The sequence below is a fragment of the Lemur catta genome, chromosome 11 (assembly GCF_020740605.2).
Source record: "Lemur catta isolate mLemCat1 chromosome 11, mLemCat1.pri, whole genome shotgun sequence".
In the NCBI taxonomy this organism is placed as follows: Eukaryota; Metazoa; Chordata; class Mammalia; order Primates; family Lemuridae; genus Lemur; species Lemur catta.
In genome coordinates this window covers 15,655,458-15,674,608 of record NC_059138.1, presented here as the reverse complement: position 1 = coordinate 15,674,608, position 19,151 = coordinate 15,655,458, and the positions used below count along the sequence as shown (strand labels likewise).

The 19,151-nt window shown below is 36.8% G+C and overlaps 1 protein-coding gene across 4 annotated transcripts in view; it reads right to left on the bottom strand.

Moving 5' to 3' along the window:
• Positions 1-283: 283 nt before the first annotated feature.
• CNOT4 (CCR4-NOT transcription complex subunit 4) overlaps positions 284-19,151 on the bottom strand; it is a 122,581-nt gene continuing 103,713 nt past the window's right edge. For 2 of the 4 annotated variants that reach the window (XM_045565339.1, XM_045565340.1), the window contains exons 11-12: positions 2,386-2,598; positions 284-1,683 (exon numbers count right to left, since the gene is read on the bottom strand). In XM_045565339.1, the coding sequence (XP_045421295.1) occupies positions 1,382-1,683; positions 2,386-2,598 (515 nt within the window). In that variant the 3' untranslated portion in view covers positions 284-1,381. The remainder of the gene's footprint in view (positions 1,684-2,385; positions 2,599-19,151) is intronic. The other 2 variants (XM_045565341.1, XM_045565342.1) reach the window with 1 other exon arrangement.

Genomic DNA, 19,151 nt, shown 5'->3' with positions numbered 1-19,151 from the left:
AGGCTTCTCAGTGGGGAAGGTTTGGCCTGTATAAAACAATAGCAAAAAGAGGCATCTTCTACTGAGAGCCATCGGAAGAGGAATTCTTGAGGTCAAGATGGGCTGATCTTCAAAGATGGCAGTGACTGACAATAAAATGTGGTTTTCCCCTCTAATTGCTTCTTCTAAAATCAAAACCATCCTCCCTATTGTTGAAGATGTAAAATCAAGTGGAAACATTGAAGGCTATCGGTCACAAAATGTTCCAAACTCACATGCAACAAAATGGAAAAACAAAAACAAGTGTCATCATCAAGTTTTCTGTTTTATTTAAGATTTTAGTTTTAATTCTGAAGAAAGAGGTACATTTCCTTGTTTTTAGTTTTAGCATCAGGTTATAACCAGGTTTCTGTTTTCTTTTCTCCTGTCTTTTCAATACTGCACAAACGTCCAGAAACTACAGGGTTAAGTAAAAGCTGCAGGCAAGGAGGTCAGAGATTTGCTCCTGATGGTGATCAAATGGCCCCAGAGCAGTGCTCTCTCGGAGTGCCCTAGTCAGGTGAATGTAAGGTAAAAGAAAACAAGATTCCGACAAAGGAGAAAGACTGAAGAAATCACTTATATTTCAGCTCTTATATTATTAGGTATAGGTATTAAATCTGTGAATGCTTTTTTTTCTTTAAAACATTTGAATTTACTTTAAATCTAAAGCCAAAAATTTTTTCTCCTTTAAAAAAAAAATCACTCTCCCCTCCTTATAAACTCTTTAGCAATAGGCCAGTTACTACTACAGATCAATTTGTCTTTCCATCAACTTCCAATAAATTCTTTTGCTTAATGACACAATCAAGTCCTCACCATCAACTCTCCAAAAGAATTAAAAATTAAATTAAAAGCATTTTTCCTGCAATAGTGATAAGCTGAATAAGAGATGGACGCCAGGACCACTGCTTTCCCCATGCATTTGGCAATCTCATTCAAACGATCCTGGTTTTCAAACTTCTGCAGTTGATAATGCATTTATTTGACCTTTCCTAGAGATTAATCGTCATTTTCTGCTAAGCAGATTATGTCATTATTATGCGCAACAGACAAACAGTAATTTTCTAAGTATCGAGACTGCCCTTTGATTTCTTTTTTTTTCCTCTCCTTAAAAAGGCATTTTTAGAAACATTCAACAGTGTCACTCAAATGCTGGATCAAAAGAAACTTGTACAATTAAAAAAAAAGATGGTAATGACCCTGTGATCGCATTGCATCTGGGGGTAGGGAGAAAAAAAATTGATCAGGAACTGGATTCTTCAGAACGTAAGAGATGAGAAGGGAGCTGTGGGTGGTGGGCCGAGAGGGAGAAAACAGGGTGGGACAAATCCTGCATTTTCTAATGGTTTCTCCTCTTTGCCTAATGGCGGTCCAGTGTTGAACTCTGTAGTAAATCTGTGGGGGTTTTGCTGGGGGGTCTGAAGGCTGTCTGAAAGCCTGGGGGTGGGGAGTGGAAGCTGGAAGGATTTGAAGGAGGGGGGTAGGGATTCCAACTGGCTCTGTGCAGAGGGATCTGTGTGCTGAAGGGGGCGCTGTGGTGGGTTTGGGACGGAGCAGCACTGGGGCCATCCATCTCTGTGAGGGCCTGAAGGGATTTTAGCCAGTGTGGAGGATTGTCATCTTGAAGAGAGTCTAAACTGTTTCCTGAAGATGCTGGAATACCTAAGGAGAGAAGAGAAAACAGGAGGGAAAATGGTGAGTTTGTGCAGAAAGAATAAGAAGGTTGCCAAACAAATTTAAAAAACAAAAGCAATTAGTTTATCCAAAAAGAAACATAGAAGAAATCACAATTTTAAACTCCTTCCAAATAAGACCTTTCAAATCTTACATTCCTTTTATCCTCCGCCCCACAATAACCAAAACTTATTGTCACACAAACCCATGCCTCCTCTTCAACTACACACTTAGTCCCCCACTGTCACAGAGGCAGAGCTGCAAAAATCGATTCCTGAGAATTGTATAATGGTATTTCCCAATTGTGCTTCTCCTTCCTTCTCTAACAGGGATACATAAACAAGACAGCCTTATAATAGAGAGCTTTATAAAAGAAAGTGGAGTATGTTCCTTTTAAGAAGGATAAGTCAGATCCTTTTGCACTTTGAGGCCTACAAAATACACACATTGCCAGACATTATTAACACCTACCTAGACCAAAAGCAGCAACCTAGGCAACAAATGCCATATTATGCAACTAGGCCGACAGGTTAACCAAGACTGCGTGACCCCTGAGAGCGAAATGAGCCACCCCACGCGAGTGGCTTTGTGAAAAGAAACCTATGTTGAAGAGACCTCTGTTGTTATTTAATCTGTGCTAAAAACTAAACTGATGGTAGTCAGTGGAGCTGAAGGGAGTGAGAAAGTTACCTGTGATGATGGCTGGGTCTGTCCAGCTGCCAGGGCTGTCCCAACTCAGGCTGTCGGTGGTGGCAGTGTTGGACGTTGGTGCACTGTGGTTGGCGTTGGAGGGGGAAGAAGAATTGGGCAGTCCACCAAAGTTGATGTTAATGTTGGGTAGAAGTGCCCTTAGCCCGTCCTGCCATTCCTTCATATTTAAACTCTCTACAGAACTGCTGTTGTCTGGGAGATTTACCAACAAAAAAATGAAAGATAAAAAAAAAATAAAAAGCTGACGTTAGAAACATATGTTGTTCTTTAGTGGTTAAGCGGGAGAAGAATTATTCTTTCTTTATTGAGCATTTGAAATGGGTTTTCCAAGCAAGCTAAATTTGGTTAGGATTTTGCTTGTGAGCTCAGAGCCCCTGAAATAAGTGAGGGAAAACTTGCTCAAGGATCAGGGAGGGAGCTTCTTGTCTCTCTATAGCCTCTTCACCATTATGTGCTTGTAAATCAATAATCCAGTTTAAAGACTCAATGCTCCAGAGCGTAATTTAGTTCCAGCTACATTATGAAGTTTCAGTTAGTGAGGCATTTAGCCAGCTGAGCTGTTTTATGCTATAAAAAAAGCAAGTCTGCAAAGTTCAATATAGGAGCTTATTTCTGAGCCCATTAAATGGAAGAAAAGTCATTTTATGAGGAATAAACATAAGCCAATAGAAAAAGAAAAATAATTAAGTTCTTCCTGATTATAAAACTGGTAATGCACTTCAGAGGAGAAAGGCACTAATGAACAGGCTTTTGAATTTGAAAAGAATTTTTTTCTGTTAGTCACAAAGGCCAAAGAGGCAGGGGCTAAGACACCCCTTAGATGGAAGAATTTCCAACACAGTCTGCCTACTTTACTCCAACAGTTCTACCAATCCTTTGGAACCTGAGTCCTGCAGTTTTCTGGGTCTATTAATGAATAGTGTCAAAAATGACAAGACACTGTCAATGTAAAAAGGCTTTTTATAAATTGTGACTAAGCTAATTTGATCTACTACCATCCAGAATCCAAAGTATAACTAACTGGTTGTAGGGAGAGGGTAAAGTCTAACAACTACTTAGAAAATTGTTTTATTGAACATAGGAATGAAGGTCAAATTACCAACTGGAGTTTTTGGAAAAAAGCATAGAAAAATATTTCTGGTTCTACAGAACTGATTAGCAAACAGCACTGAGGAGGAGGAGGAGGATGTTCTATCAGACATAGTCTATGCTATTGGGTGAATTCAGAATTTCCTTCTTATAATTTTATTTTGCACCAGTCACTGATCTACGCCAAGTTATATTAATAGCATGTTTCAGCAAGTGAAACACTTAACTCCATTGACCTTACTTATAAAAAAACAAAAACTACAACCAAATCCAACAAAGGTCACCTCTGAGCTTACTAAGATGAAGAAAAAGCATGGTATACTACAAACAAGACAACAGAAGGGAAAATAAATTTTTCAAACCTACTTTAATTTCACAATTGATGCAATTTACTAAACCTCCCCCTTCTTATATTTGTATACTACTCTACATTTACATTGTGTTGTAGAGTTGACAAGGCACTCTCATAGTCAATTATTAGTTCAAGTGATCCTCACAACCCTCCTGTGATGTAGCCAGAGGAGTAGGAATAATCTGCATTTAATAGATAAAGGAACAGACTCACGAATACTTTGCTCAAGTTTATAGAACTTGTTGAGAACCTGAACCCAGACTGAGATTAAAAAAAAAAAAAATTAAAAAAAGAATAACAAGCGCTCTCTCTCCTGATCTACTTTGTACAGACTATTAATTGATTTTTTTAATGGGTCAAATATTTAAGAGAAGACCCAGGGGCCTATAAGACCCATGATTAGGAGGCAAAACAGAAACACAGAAGCATTAAAGAACATCTATTGGCTATGATTAGCAGAGGCATACTGTGGCTAAAAGAACAAGCTGGACTTTGCAGCTGGGAAAAAAATTCTAATCAAGAATACAATCATCAGAGTATCCCCCTGGCTCCCTAACTGCATGAGGCACACACAAGATCACAAATTAGAGTCCCAGAACACTCTCAACTACAGGCAGGTCTGGTGGCTACGGTACATTCTAGCCTTTCAAACCGTCAAATTGTCAAGCTGAATAACTTAAAATAGTTTTCAATTAGCCAAAAACTGAACTCTAAACAAGGAAAACTTCCTAGGAGGGAAGTAAAATCTCCCTGACATAAAGAGATGATGCATAACTAAATGGAAAAACCTTAAGGAAGATAAATGCTCTTAAACTAGGTAGCCACAGTCACTCAGAAAGTTTATGCAGAAGATGAGCCTCTCTCATCTACTGAATAAGGAACAAGAACATACCCCATAACTCACTCAGACCAATGTGTTCCTTACTTTTGCTTTATATTGAGTGAGACATGAAATTGAGGAATACTTAATTTTGCATTTATATAAAGTTTATTTGAAAATTAGTGTTACAATAAAGTCAAAAGACAATAAGGTGTGTAAGGCGGGAGCGTATATGAAAACTGTGTACTTCCCATTCAATTTTGCTGTGAACCTAAAACTACTCTTAAAAAATAAAGTCTATTTTTTAAAAAAATGGCATTTGTTCCTCTAACTATAATAAAATCAAGCAAGAGTCAAAGAAATTTATGTATGGCACATGATATAGAAACAGTGAGAAATTGAGATCCTCCTAGGTGTACTATGATTATATCTTGGGAAACAAATTAGCTAGTTTATAACTCAAGAATTTGACACCCCCAATCCTCCACAAATAGTCATAAGCCTGGACATTTTGGGAGCCCGACAGCAGAAGTGTGTGCTTTATAGTGAAGCTACAAGTGTTATAGGGAAGCAGAGCAACATCTTTAGCTCTTGGAACGGAACCATATTTCATGTAGCTGAGAAGAAGAAAAGTTTATTTCACCATTTTTTCCACTATTGCTATGTCAAGTACTGGCACAAAGAAAAGGTGAGACAAAAGAAATCAGCTAAATAGTAGCCCCATAAAAATAGCTCGTCTCAGTCCAGCTGCATCTGAAGTCACCTCCTTTACCTCCCCACTCCTCTACCTCTGACCCAAATTTGTCCTGGCTTTGAGGACTTCTGGCAATTCCACTCCTTGAAATACGCACTGCAGGGTTTATCAACCTCAGCATGATTGACAGTTTGGACTACATAGTTCTTTGTTGTGGAATGCTATCCTATGCATTATGGGATGTTTAGCAGCATCGCTGGCCTCTATTCACCAGATACCAGTAGCACCAATCCCCCTTAGTTGTGACGGGCAAAACTGCCTTTAGACATTGTAAATGTCTCTTGAGGAAGCAAAACTGCTCCCAGTTGAGAACCACTGATACAAAGTTGATCCCTTTATTTCTAGAGCTCTAAATAATCCCACTTGAATACACATTTCTCTTTCAAACAGTACCAGGACGTTGACCACTGACTCAACCTGATGCAAGCTCATTTCCTTTTACTTCTATAGGACTTCCTTCACATTGGAGTACAATTCAGTATGTACAAGTCAGTAGTTCTAAAGGAGAAGACATTGGGCTAAACACTGCAGATGGGTTGCATAAGACAGCTCCACAACTGGCTAGCAATACAAACTTAGGCATGTATTACACTTAGTCCCTTAGTATCCCAGGACCCCTACTTCGTAAGTAGGAATGACACTGCCTTATTCTCTCATAAAAATAAAATAAGAAAAAGAAACGCTATTTGGAGCACATTCATTACTTGTTAAATGCCTAACAACAAATGCTCCTTTAATGGTCAATATTGAATAGATAGTAAACCTTCCAAAAAGCCAAGGCAAAGGATTTCTTACTTGCCAGGAACTGGTCCTGTGCAAAACAGTTCTCCTCTTAGGAGCTCAGGGTAGCAACCGTCATGCTCACAGAGGTACCATGGGGTCAGTCTACTTAATAAGCCTTCTCATCACTGAAACATTGCAAAGACAAGTAAGATATGAGAAGGTACTTTAAACTTTCCACAAGAAAGATATGGAACGACCAAAGTACAATGAAAATCAAGTTACTGAACATATTTTATATTAAAAATTATACTAATTTTATTTTTAAAGTGTTTGATTAGTAATAGTATAATACACTGGGGAAGGAGTGTTTATTTTTAAAGAATTGCTAATATACTTGAACGTTTTCTGATGTTAAAAAAACTAGTTCTACTTTATAATATATAATATGTATAACAAAACACTATTTTCAATTCTAAACAACTTGAGGCAGGAAGGGGTCAGGTTGGTTGTAGGAGTTTTATTTTGCAGTGTAGGACTCAAAGACATACAATTTAAAGTACTTTCAAGATGCCATAAACCACACTCTCATATTCTACTATGTAAGAAGTATCAGTATATTTTTAGTTTACCTGACTCAGAAAACCTTTTTTTATTAAAGAAATTATGGTTAAAATTCTGCCAGTTTGCTCGTAGCCTAGCACACAATCCATAACAAATCAATCACCACACACTAAGCAAGTTGACAAATCTAGTTTTTAGCAATGACAGCAATAAAACATTAGTAGAAAATGCATGAATTAAGGCTGCCAAGCTAAAAGTCAAAGCAACTCCTTAACGAGTACCTACAGTGAGCAAGGAACATAAACACACTTAAGCCATGACCTCTACTCTCACGGAGCTTGAAGTCTAGATGGTTAGGACAATGAAAATATGTGACAAGTTCAACCACTACAATCTGAAAAAGCAACAGAAGAAATGTCCAGGACTGTATATGATCAAAAAAATGCTATAAAGTTCAGTAAAGAGAGAGGCCAGCTAGGTACACATGTGGCAACATGCTGGTGGGTGAACAACAGTAGCATTCATAGAGCTGAGGTTTTAGTTACTACATAGTTCCCTCACCCATTACCCCTGAATCTGAAAATCTTACAACAGGTTGAAACTATCTTTGGTATTTCTACGTAACACTGGATTTACCAGGAAGTATTAAAAAAGGCATTATAAGCAATGACTGTATTACAAGATAAAATGAAGCTGTGTTCTGACATCAGACCTTTCACAGAACATCATAAAACAGGAAAAGACAAATGGCTTAGGCAAGCACACACAAGTAGCATTACAGCATCCACACTGGGTTTCTTTCCTTTCTGTGGCTCAAAATAACTATAATATGTTAATTATTATGAAATGTACAACTATAAACAGCAAAACATGTTCCTTATAATAAATTGTCACTGGTGACAAGCCAATGAATTTTTTCTGGTTTGCATAAAATCTTCACCTGAAAGAATGCAGTTGAGGGGCAGGGCAATTGGTCAATGCATCCTCCCATCGTGATTTCATCTATTTCACCTATTAGGGTACCACATAAGATTTCATTTGAAAAATCAGATCTGCTGCTAAAATGGTAAAGACACAGACGACCTCTGTACAATGACAACATGGTGAGATAAAATACACTTAAGACAAGCCCTAAAATAAGACTATTCCAGGTATTTGTCCCCACTAATAGCTTTTGTACCACCAGATAGGGATGCTGCGCCTTTGTGGAATTCTTGTTTCTATCTTCTTTTTGGTACCCCCTCCCCCTCAAGGTCTTTTCTATTAAGCAATAAACACACAGGCCTTATGAATTAAATTAAATTAGCCTGATGCAACTAACTTCACAATCTATCAATTTCTCTAGTTTTCATGTTTGGGTAGGGGCAGCTGGGTGCCACATTGACCCTGATTCTCAGGTTTCCATTTTAGGCAGCAGTACCTGGGGCCAGAAACCTCGTTTCAAGTTAAATTGCTCTCTGATGGCGATCAGACACATCCCACCTGGGAAACAGTCATTGGGAGACCCAGTCACAAAATATCCCTAAAATAGTTTATTCTGCACTTCAGTTTTTAAGCCATTATCTAATGGTCACTCCCAAAACCCTCAATCTACAACCTCAACTTGTTTTCCTAAAAAGCTTTTATCTTTCCTGTCTTTACTGTTGTCCTTCAGAGTTTAAAATCAGAGGCTTCAGGGGTTAGGTTACTTAAACAAATCTTTCTTGGTGCAAGTGGTTGCACATCAGAAACCTAGTTCCTAGGTCAGATGAGGTGGCTCATGCCTATAGTCCTAGCACTCTGGGAGGCTGAGGCGGGAGGACTGCTTGAGCTCAGGAGTTCGAGACCAGCCTGAGCAAGAGTGAGACCTCGTCTCTGCTAAAAATAGAAAAAATCAGCCAGGCATGGTGGTGTGTAGTACCAGCTACTCGGGAGGCTGAGGCAGGAGGATCGCTTGAGCCCAGGAGTCTGAGGTTGCTGCGAACTAGGCTGATGCCACCGCACTGTAGCTCAGGCAACAGAGGGGGACTCTGTCTCAAAAGAAAAAAAAAAAAAAAAAAAGAAAGAAAGAAAGAAAGAAGAAGAAAAGAAACCTAATTCCTATTATAGTTACTCCTTAGCAGTTAGACTTTCAAACCTTCATGCATTTTTAGAAGGACATAGGGAATGGCCTGTCTGAGCCACTGTAGCTCTTCACTCCCCCACTGCCCCCTGTTATACATTATTTCCTACCAGTGTGGGGATGAGTGCATCTCCATCAGTTTTTGACTTCAAGAAAGCCTGAACTTCCTCAACCTCAATAACGAATCTCTAAGTGACTCAAATACAAATGAATTATGCTAAACCTTTAAAGAGCAAAATTTGTCATACTGGAACTTAAAAGAAAGGCTTCATCATATAGGTGTGCTGTACTTCAGGGAAGACACAAATATCATTCTAATTTATTAACTAAAATATTCACAGAAAATGACTTATTTGCAAATGAATTATTATAGATAGATATCATAAAATCAGTTTATGGCAATGTTACTACTTAAACAGAGTTTACACTCAAATTTCTAGGGTTATCTTTATTATAAAGCAAGACAGACTGGCACTGCAGAGCAGAATGCTGGGGCATACACAAAATCTTGAGTTTAACAGATGTGAAAGTAGAATTTAGATTAAGTGAAAAATTTCAAGAACTCAAATGAAAAAAAGAGTTCTGAGAAAAAACAGAGAACGTGAACAAAGTAATAGCAAAAAACAGTCAAAATTTGTTCAGACTAGAAGAAGGAAGAAGAAATGACATTTATGTCAGAAAAATCCAGATCAGCTAAATGTGATTTGTCCTTTCTGGACTTTATTTCCTCCCGTTCTCCTTGTCTAGAATGCTTTCTCATTGTCTTCAGTTGCTTTTCACACAATCTTCCACCCAGTTCATTCTAGACGACAGCACTTATGGCCTGCAGCACACTCACTCGGCAGCACGCTGTGCTGTGCCTCCACTGCAGTTACTGCCCACCGCCCTCGCGTGTACTCATCCCTCAGCGCCCACGGACAGGCCTGCGTGGGGTGTCCTGTACATTCCTCAGCGTGTAGCTCAGTGTCTTAGAAATTTTACATGCTTCAAGGTATCTACAAACTCGAAGGTCCGACTTTAAAGAGCTGAAAGGCGACTTTCCCTAACAAAATCTGATTAATTCACGTCTGTATAATGCTATGAACAAATGGTTCTTTCTAAAAAGATGCAAACCTTTCGGAAAGCAGGAGGAGTAAGTTTTGGGGTTCAAAAGGCTTCTCTGCATGTAAACTGAGGGAAATACACCCTAAGATGGTGTGTTTTTAATAGGGTCTCAGATGCTAAAACACAAGCAAATATACTTTTAAAAAGTTCAATGCATCAAAACTGTTTAAATAAGGAATACTTCTTAAAAAACAAATATTCTAATAGTATGTGTACAGTATGGCAAACAGGTCTATAAGCTATATTCTATCCATTTTTCTACTCCAGACACTATTCATTCACTCACTATGCACTTCATGTACACAATTACTTTAGAACCAACAATCTGATAAGGTTAAGCAGCAGCTTCATTTTACAAACAAGGAGGCTGAGTAGGCTCTGGTAGTTTAAAGACTTTGCCTAAGGTTATAGAGTTCAAAAGTGTTGAAGTCAGTAATCAAAATCAGTCTGACTCCAAAGTATTTGTCTTGCCACGAAGCACACTACTAACCAGTCCTTGCCCTGGCAAGACTCATAAGCTAATTGAAGGTGAGGGCAGACATGTTTAACTAACTATAACATGTGATAATAAATGCTATTCTAGTATGAACAAAGTCCTGTGGGGCATAAAGAAATGAATAATTCTGCCATTCTGCAAGTAGGATAAATGATGACAAAGGAAGCATCAGAGGAAGAGAAGCTAGTATGGAAGAGGGAAAGGGCATTCCAGGCAGAACAAACGGAAGCACAGGCAGCAAATCATAAAATCTAGTAGGAACATGTCAAAATACAAGTAGATGTGTTTTTGTACAACGTGCATTATTTTCTTCTAGAATGTTCCTGTAAGGATCTATAAATCTCTTTTAGAGGGGAATCAGATCAGTTCATGAGAAGAGGAAGACAGCTAGATGACTGTTTTATGAAGAATCTAAAGAAGCAGAATCTAAGAACAAAATAGACAAATACTTAGGGAAAGATGTCTACGTGTAAAGCTATATAAAAAAATGAAAAATAAACTTAAAAATTAATACAAAAGGCACTCACATTCTTAGAATCATCACAGACTGAATCAGATGGGACTTGAACCAGAATATGTAAGCAACAGAACTAAATAAAGGCAATGTACAAAAACCCCTCTAAGAAATCTGTAAAATCTGAAATGAGAAGCTTGGAGGGAAGCATTTAAGTGAACACAAAACTGACCACTGGACCATGAACAAAGGCGTGTGAGAAGATCCAAAGATGGTCAAGGGAGCTTCTAATAAGGAGAAAATATACAGATCACCAGAATATTCACCACATTATTTCCCCAAAAGAAATTATAAAATTGCAGAGACATGGAGGGTGTCAACCACTCTAACATCTTTGAGGTCTAAATCTGCTAGAAGAAAATAAACCTGATAAAATATCCCTTTGCTGACCATTTTTCTTTTCCAAATAGAAACAAGGAGGGAAACTTTTCTTCTGGACTTAATTCTGACCAACAAAGAACTGGTTGGCTATTGTAAAAATAATAGAAATCTTAGGAGTATGTGACATCATTTTAGGATTTACAGAAGCAAGTAATGAAAATTGCTAGATGTCAGTTCTTGGATGGAAGGCATTCTGGCTATTTTTGCAATTACACAGCGTATTGCAATCAGCTGTTTACATGTTTGTTTTTTGACTAGACTGAGCTCCTCCAGGAAAAGGGGCTTGATTTAATCATCTCTGTATAGGGCGCAGGCTTGAATCTGAACTTTGTTTCCTAAATGAACAGCCCTGAACATTTGCTTCAAGGTTTTTTAAGAAAACAACTTTCCAATAAAGGTCAGAAAAAGGATGGGTCGGGTGGTTGTATGGTTACAGGGAGCAGTGATTCATAGGCCAAAGAAGATACTAAAACATGACATTCTGACTATGTAATAATAAATAATTCTAACAAGGAAAAGAATATAAGGGGAAATCTAAAGAAGCCTGTTGTTGCACGGGAGAATCTGATGAGATTAGATTAGAAAAGAAAGCTTAGAAAAGATGGGTAGAGGTATATAACCTACTTCTATATTAAAGTATCATAATCCTTGTTGATTAAAGTCAGAATCCATAATGATCTAAGGAACGTAAAAAATGCTGAAGGCAAGAAAAGGCCATGTTTAGAATAAGGAGAAAATTAGGAAAGGACATTTCTCAGCTTGATGTCATAATATTAAGCCATGAGAAAAGGCAGAGCAATATAGTTCCATGTTAATTTTGCTTCCTTCCATCTTTAGGCAAGAGCATGATCTTCAAACCAAAAGAACAGCTTAAGCAATATGGAGAAGAAAACTAAATAAGGAGAGACGCAAAGACACTAAAAGACCTTCTACTCATTTTAAATGAGTTTAAATCTCTAGGTACAAAATGAATTGTATGCCAGGGTATTAATTCTCACAGGTCAGATCACAAAACCACTGTTAAGAGAAGTGCCAGAAATGGAAGAAATGGCAGACTCTAGAAGCTACATGCTTAGAATAAGTTCTTGGTGAAATTCTAAAACAGATTAGGGGCTTGATGTTTTCTTTAGAAATGAATATGATAGGTTTATCAACCACTGTGCTATCTGGTTGTGTTTGGGGGCATTTTTCATGGGAAATAGTATGTAGCATTTTGGCTAAACCCTCAGCAACCTTCCAACTGAAATATCCAGGAAGTTAAACTTTAATTTTGAAATTGAACAAGTAGTCATAGAGGCAGCTTCTACTGACGGTTGTTTTCCACTGGAAATGTTTTCCTTTTATATCCCATGGTCCACTTCCTTTCCTCTTCTGCCTGCCCCAAAACACAGATTTTGCAGCTAGCTCCACATCCTACCAACACATTAATCCCACAAAAGAATGGACTACAGTTATCAATGAGAGCGAAAATAGATTTTCATAAAGAACCAATTGTATTAAAGTAATTTATTCTTTGAACTGACTTCCTAGGATGTCAGAGTATATGTTTCTTTTTTTTCTTTCTTTTGGCTATGTGGGCTAGAGTACAATGGTGTGATCATAGCTCACTGCAACCTCAAACTCCTGAGCTCAAGTGATCCTCCTGCCTGAGCCTCCTGAGTAGCTGGGACCACAGGCACACATGACCATGCTCAGCTAATTTTTTATTTTTTGTAGAAACAGGGTCTCACTATTGCCCAGGTTGGTCTTGAACTCCTGGTCTCATGCAATCTTCCCACCTCAGCTTCCCAAAGTGCTAGGATTACAGGTATGAGCCACCATGCCTGGCCTCAGAAGTATAATATACCTTGAATTCAGCAGCTTCTGGTAAATTCTCTGAGGTTCCCTTTTAGGATAAGATGGTAAAATACAGCACAAATAACAGCAGTGCTTATATGAATTTACATAAAACTTAAGACACTGAGTCAGCCTAAAAGTGTCTGTGATACTCTTTGGCTTAGATTTTACTCCATGCTTTTTATTATACTTAACAAAACCCAAAATGTTCATTTAAATATGCAAATGAAAAGCCAATTCTATAGAAAAACTCAGCAACAAACTATAACTACTCTTCAATTAATATTCTTACATTTTTCACATAAATGATATCAATAATGTCATTAATAACATTTATCTGTCAATTTATAATCACAGTTCTTTCATAACACAAACTTGTAAGATGGGGATATACAAACAGAATACACTCTAACCACACCAAATCAAAACTCATAAAATTTAACAGATATACATTTGGATTTATTTTTAATACATTAAGACAGTGCAGAATGGAAGAGATCTAACTAGTCAGTAATGTGTATGGAAAAAGTCTAATGGCTTTACTTAATAGACATAAAGGGATCTGTAAACATAAAGGAAAATACAAGTATTAGTAATAACAACAGTTTTAATTAAAAAGTAGATCTATTATCTGATCACATGTAAATTATTTAACTGAGAACTTCATATTTTAAGAAAGGCAATGTCAAGTCAAAATGTGTGTAGAGGAGAACTAGACTATAGAGAAAAATGAAAATCATGTTAAGTGTGGAATGGTTGAAAGAACTGAGGATGTTTGATCTACATCTAAAAGTTACTAGACAAGTGGTAACTGCCTTCATGTATTTGACAAAATGTACTCAAGAAATACAAATGGGAAAGAAAAATTCTAACTATTACAAGTTGCCCTAAAGAACTCTCTACCTAGCAAACTATTAAGCTCCTAAAACAGCTCAGTAGTACACATGGAGTTCTTAAAAAGCAGGTTATAGACTTTCTAATTTGTGTGTGCTTCATGGAAGATTTACCAATATTTTATAGAGATTTGTATCACAAATGAGGAATCCGATGGTAAGAAAAGTGTTATAACGTGACATTTTTAAAAGGGGGGGTGTGTTGGGAAAATAAGAAAAAGCCAAGAGCTGAGGATTCCTGAGCTCTAAGGTTAAAAGAAGACAGAAAAAAAAAAAAAGAAATAATCATGTGGGGGGGGTTCCTAACGATGAACACTGTAACCAAACCAAGAGGTACGATATAATCTATATGCAAATGAATCTGATTTAATGCTTCCAAAGTCCAGATGTAACACAAAGCAGATCCATGCTTTGCAAGCCTCCAGAAGGAACATCACTCTCTCAACCATCAATTTTCACTTAACATTTATTGAATATCTACTCTATCTAATTTTCTCTGGAGCTTGATGTTGTAACATTTTCTAGCAACTTCCTAAAAGCCATGATATTCTGCCTTTTTTTTTTTAGGCTACTCAAGTGAAGTTCTGCTTGTTTTTGTATTTCTTTAGTGGATCCTTGGAGGTTGGCCATTCCAAATAAAGTGATAGCTTTTGATTGTTTAAGTCCCAATAAAATACTTTTATTAGGGTATAAGTTCTTTTTTAGGCTCACATTCAGACCAAAGTATTTTGTTGCCTATACTGCAAGTCCCCTTATGGTTATATGTCTATTGAAATTCCTAAGACTCCTGATTTTCACAATATTCCAAATTACAAGATTCCCAAATTATCCACAGGTTCTCTAAAACATTAAACCAAGTTCTTTACTGCACTTGATTATACAGCCCACTTTTATTTCAATAGTGAAGATCAGTCAGTCTCATCTTTTTCTAAAAGATGGCTCCTATCAGCACAGAATTATCTTAAGTGTTAAATTCAAAGTAACAAAAATCCCAAATAAGAAGACTAAAGTTACCCACTTTTCTGAAACATAACTTTAATTGACAAATCTTTCATAACCCAGTTATAAGCTTCATTTTAAAAAGTTATTTTTTAGGTACTAAAAGGGTGATTTACTTTATTTAACTTCAGAAAAAAAATTATTTCAGAAAATGATATAATTTTCTTGTTATTTTATACTAAAATTAAATGAAATAGACATGGGTATAATCATGGTGATAAACATTTCCAACACTACAGACCAAATATAATCTTTAAGAGTTCTTTCTTTTTACGCTAGTACCCAAACCAAGAGATATTTGTTAAGGTTTGTTTTGGGATTATTTTTTAAAATAAACGTTTTCTGAAATAAGCATGTACATTTTGAAATTTAACTATTTTAGCTAGGTGAATTGTGATTAAAATAAATAAGACTGGAGGAAACCTAAATGTATGTTACTAAGTGAAAGAAGCCAATTTGAAAAGGCTATATACTATATGATTCCAACTACATGACATTCTAGAAAAGGCAAATCTATGGTGGCAGTAAAAAGATCAGTTGTTGCCAGGAGAAGAAGGGAGGGATGAATGAGAGGAACACACCAGATTTTTAGGGTAGCTTTTAGGTAATACAGATTAGTTTTACAGTAGAACTACTCTGCATAATACTGTAATAGTGGATACATGTCATTGTAAATTTGTTCTAACTCACAGAATGTACACCACCAAGAGTGAACTCTAATGTAAACTATAAACTCTGAGTGATAGTGATATGTCAGTGTAGTTTCCTCAATTGTAACAAACGTACCACTCTGGTAGGAGATGTTGATGATGGGGAAGGCTACACATGTGTGAGTACAGCGGATATGAGAAATCTCTGTACCTTCCACTCAATTTTGTTACGAACCTAAAACAGATCTAAAAAATAAAGTCTATTTTTTTAAAAAAGACTATTTTGATTTTTATTCCTCCTTATTATCTATCCACATATGAGGGGAAATAAAAACTTTTTGGCTTCTAATTTTCAAATGATGTGTCAATTTAAAAGGAATTAGTCCTAATTATACATCCTTCCCAGACTTAAAAAAGATACTTCTGTGGAGGATAGCATTCCCAAACATCCTAATGATTCAAACACTTACAGACTCACCACCAGTCCACTAAAAGGACTTCATTTAAAAATCATTTAAAATATATAATTACTTAAGTGTTCATCCTTAGCTATAATTTATTATAGTTGAATTAGAAACAGACTGCCAGAGATGGTCTTGACAGAATCAATTCTCAGTCAATACTGAATTCTTTCTTCAAGAGAAGAAAGGTAGAAAGAGTTGATACATTTTCAAATATTAATCAGAAGCTACAATATTCTTATTTCAGATATGCTGGAGCTTTGTACCGAATTAGAATTAACATTTAGTGAAAATAATTTTATTAAAAATCACATTGCAAAACCTTGAATTTTAGTCATATTGTTTAGACCTGTTAAGTGGTTTTTTTTAAGAGCTAGAATTACCTTAAAAGTTAGGGAAATTGAATAATACCAAAGTCTTACAATGTCAAAAATCTTTACCAATTCAAAATATCAATTCAAAATTTAACAGTACAGTGGTTGTTCCTCAATCTACTCCAAAATCCAGACTATGATTTCTGTTTAAATGTGTTATTTTGATTTAAACAAGAGAAGAAGGAGGGGGGAAAAATATGCTTACTTAAAGGCCAGTTTGGAAATAAGCTGAAAGGCTAGTAGAACGGTTACTGGGGAGATGGGTCTGGTGACTCTGCTAACTGAGTAAGAGTCTGAGAAAACACTCAGCAGCTTGATATGGAGAGTGCTCTGTACCCTGAAAAGGGAAAATTCAGCCTTGTCAAAGTCCCAGCAGGGAAATCATGCAGGTAGTGTACATTAAGAGCTGGGCATGACCTCCCTGCTAATTTAAGTTACACAGGGAAGAAAATGATTTCTTCTTTGTGCAAAGAAACTGTATAGAGACGTGAGCACAAGCTATTAGAATAAGACCCACGGTGGTCAAGAATTAAAACCTGAAAGCTTGTTATAAAACAAAGGTTGCAGCGCTTTGTGTATTTGTTTGGAGATTATACAAAATATTTGTTTAACGATATACTTCATTCCAATTTAAATAATCACCTACCATTTAAAATACAGGTGAGGTCTTAGGAGTTTATACCCATGAACACTGCTAGACTAAGTCAAGATATGTTACGTTTGTCTGGGAACAGGGGAAGACTACAGTTAGATTAATTAGTGAACGTTAACAGTTTAGAAGTAAAAAGAAACATATCTGGTAGCAAATCTTACTCTAAATGGGGACTGGGGAGTACCGTACATGTATCAGCAATCCATTATCATCAATTTTGATAAAAACTAATTTTTTTTTTTTTTTTTTGAGACAGAGTCTCACTCTGTTGCCCAGGATAGAGTGCCGTGGCGTCAGCCTAGCTCACAGCAACCTCAAACTCCTGGGCTTAAGCGATTCTACTGCCTCAGCCTCCCGAGTAGCTGGGACTACAGGCATGCGCCACCATGCCCAGCTAACTTTTTCTCTATATATTTTTAGTTGGCCAGATAATTTCTTTCTATTTTTAGTAGAGATGGGGTCTCGCTCTTGCTCAGGCTGGTCTCGAACTCCTAACCTTGAGCGATCCACCCGCCTCAGCCTCCCAGAGTGCTAGGATTACAGGCACGAGCCACCGCGCCCGGCCAAAAAACTAATATTTTTTAACAGAGAAAACCTAAGTGAAACAATGTTTGTAACTGAACACTCAACTTAAGGCCAATGAGAAACAAACCTTCCTACTTGGTTGATGAGGTCATAATCCACGGCTTCCTTTACCTTTAGCTGGGTACTCAACTTACAGGTGTAATACAACAAAAAATAAACAGCTTCAGAGTGTCAGACTTCTTGCATATACTAACATAGAACATGACAATGTTTAAAACCATGCCACTGAAGTTCTAGATCACTACCTTCTGCTCTGTAGACACATAATTTCAGTATGCAAGAATGATAATAGAGCATAAATGCTGGTATAGTCTCTGGGACAAGATCTCGCCATATTAAGAAATAGTGCTAGGCTACAAAAGTTGATTGTAGTCAGCTTTCTTGCATTTCTTCTTGGAGATAGTAACGGTATTATCACCTTTAAATCCTTGTGGATCTTTCCCTGATTCATTATGCTGAAAACAACCACCTCCTTGATTAGAAAAAAAAAAAAAGGGGGGCAGATATGCTACATGGTACAGCACAGGGCAGGTCTTCTTCAAAGATGAATGAGAGATCATACCTTTAGAGTGTGTGTGTGTGTGTGTGTGTGTGTGTGTGTGTGTGTGTCCTTACATCTTGGTGCCATCACTATAAGGTTTTTCTCATTTTGTAATATTAGAGATGTCACTTATGCATGTTTGTCCTTAAATGCTCTTTGGTACTGCAGGAAAATCCTGGGTAAATTAAATTCTACCTCTGTTTTACTCTTTATTTTAGTTCTGACATTGGTAATTATGTAATTACTGTAAGTTTACTTAAGAGCACCTGCAAGGTTACAATTTTTTTTCCCCTCCTAAAATTACTCCAAGATCACCAGGCCACATTTAACACAAGCTGATGTGACGACCTACATGATATGTGATCAAGCTGCCAGTAAATAGTCATTTTGAAAGCCTTCAATTATTTGCACTGATATTCACAGTTGAAAGATTTTGACTTGAGAGAATGACTATATTAAACTACAAGACACAATGTTTAGGGAAGAGATAAATTCAGAATCTTGAACTTTTTTTCTTCATTGAATTATATGTATGAAAGCAAATTCAGATGATGAGGGTTAAAGGAACTTTAAATTGTTGTTAAAATATGACTATAGACAAACCACAATCCTTCTGAGCCTTCTTTATTATTATTATTTATTTGGTCTTTAAAAGAAGGATTATTGAAGACTATGTTATATCCATTCACAGCTCTAAAGTTTCATGATTCCAATACAAATCTTTTTTTCTTAATTATCCTTTTCTTAGGTTTTCCCAAAAAGTGTGACATAGGATGGATACGCTTAGTAGTGGGAGTGGAATTTGATGAGAAAAAGCTATGAAAATATTTGTTCAGAAAAAACATGACCAGGGTGGGGT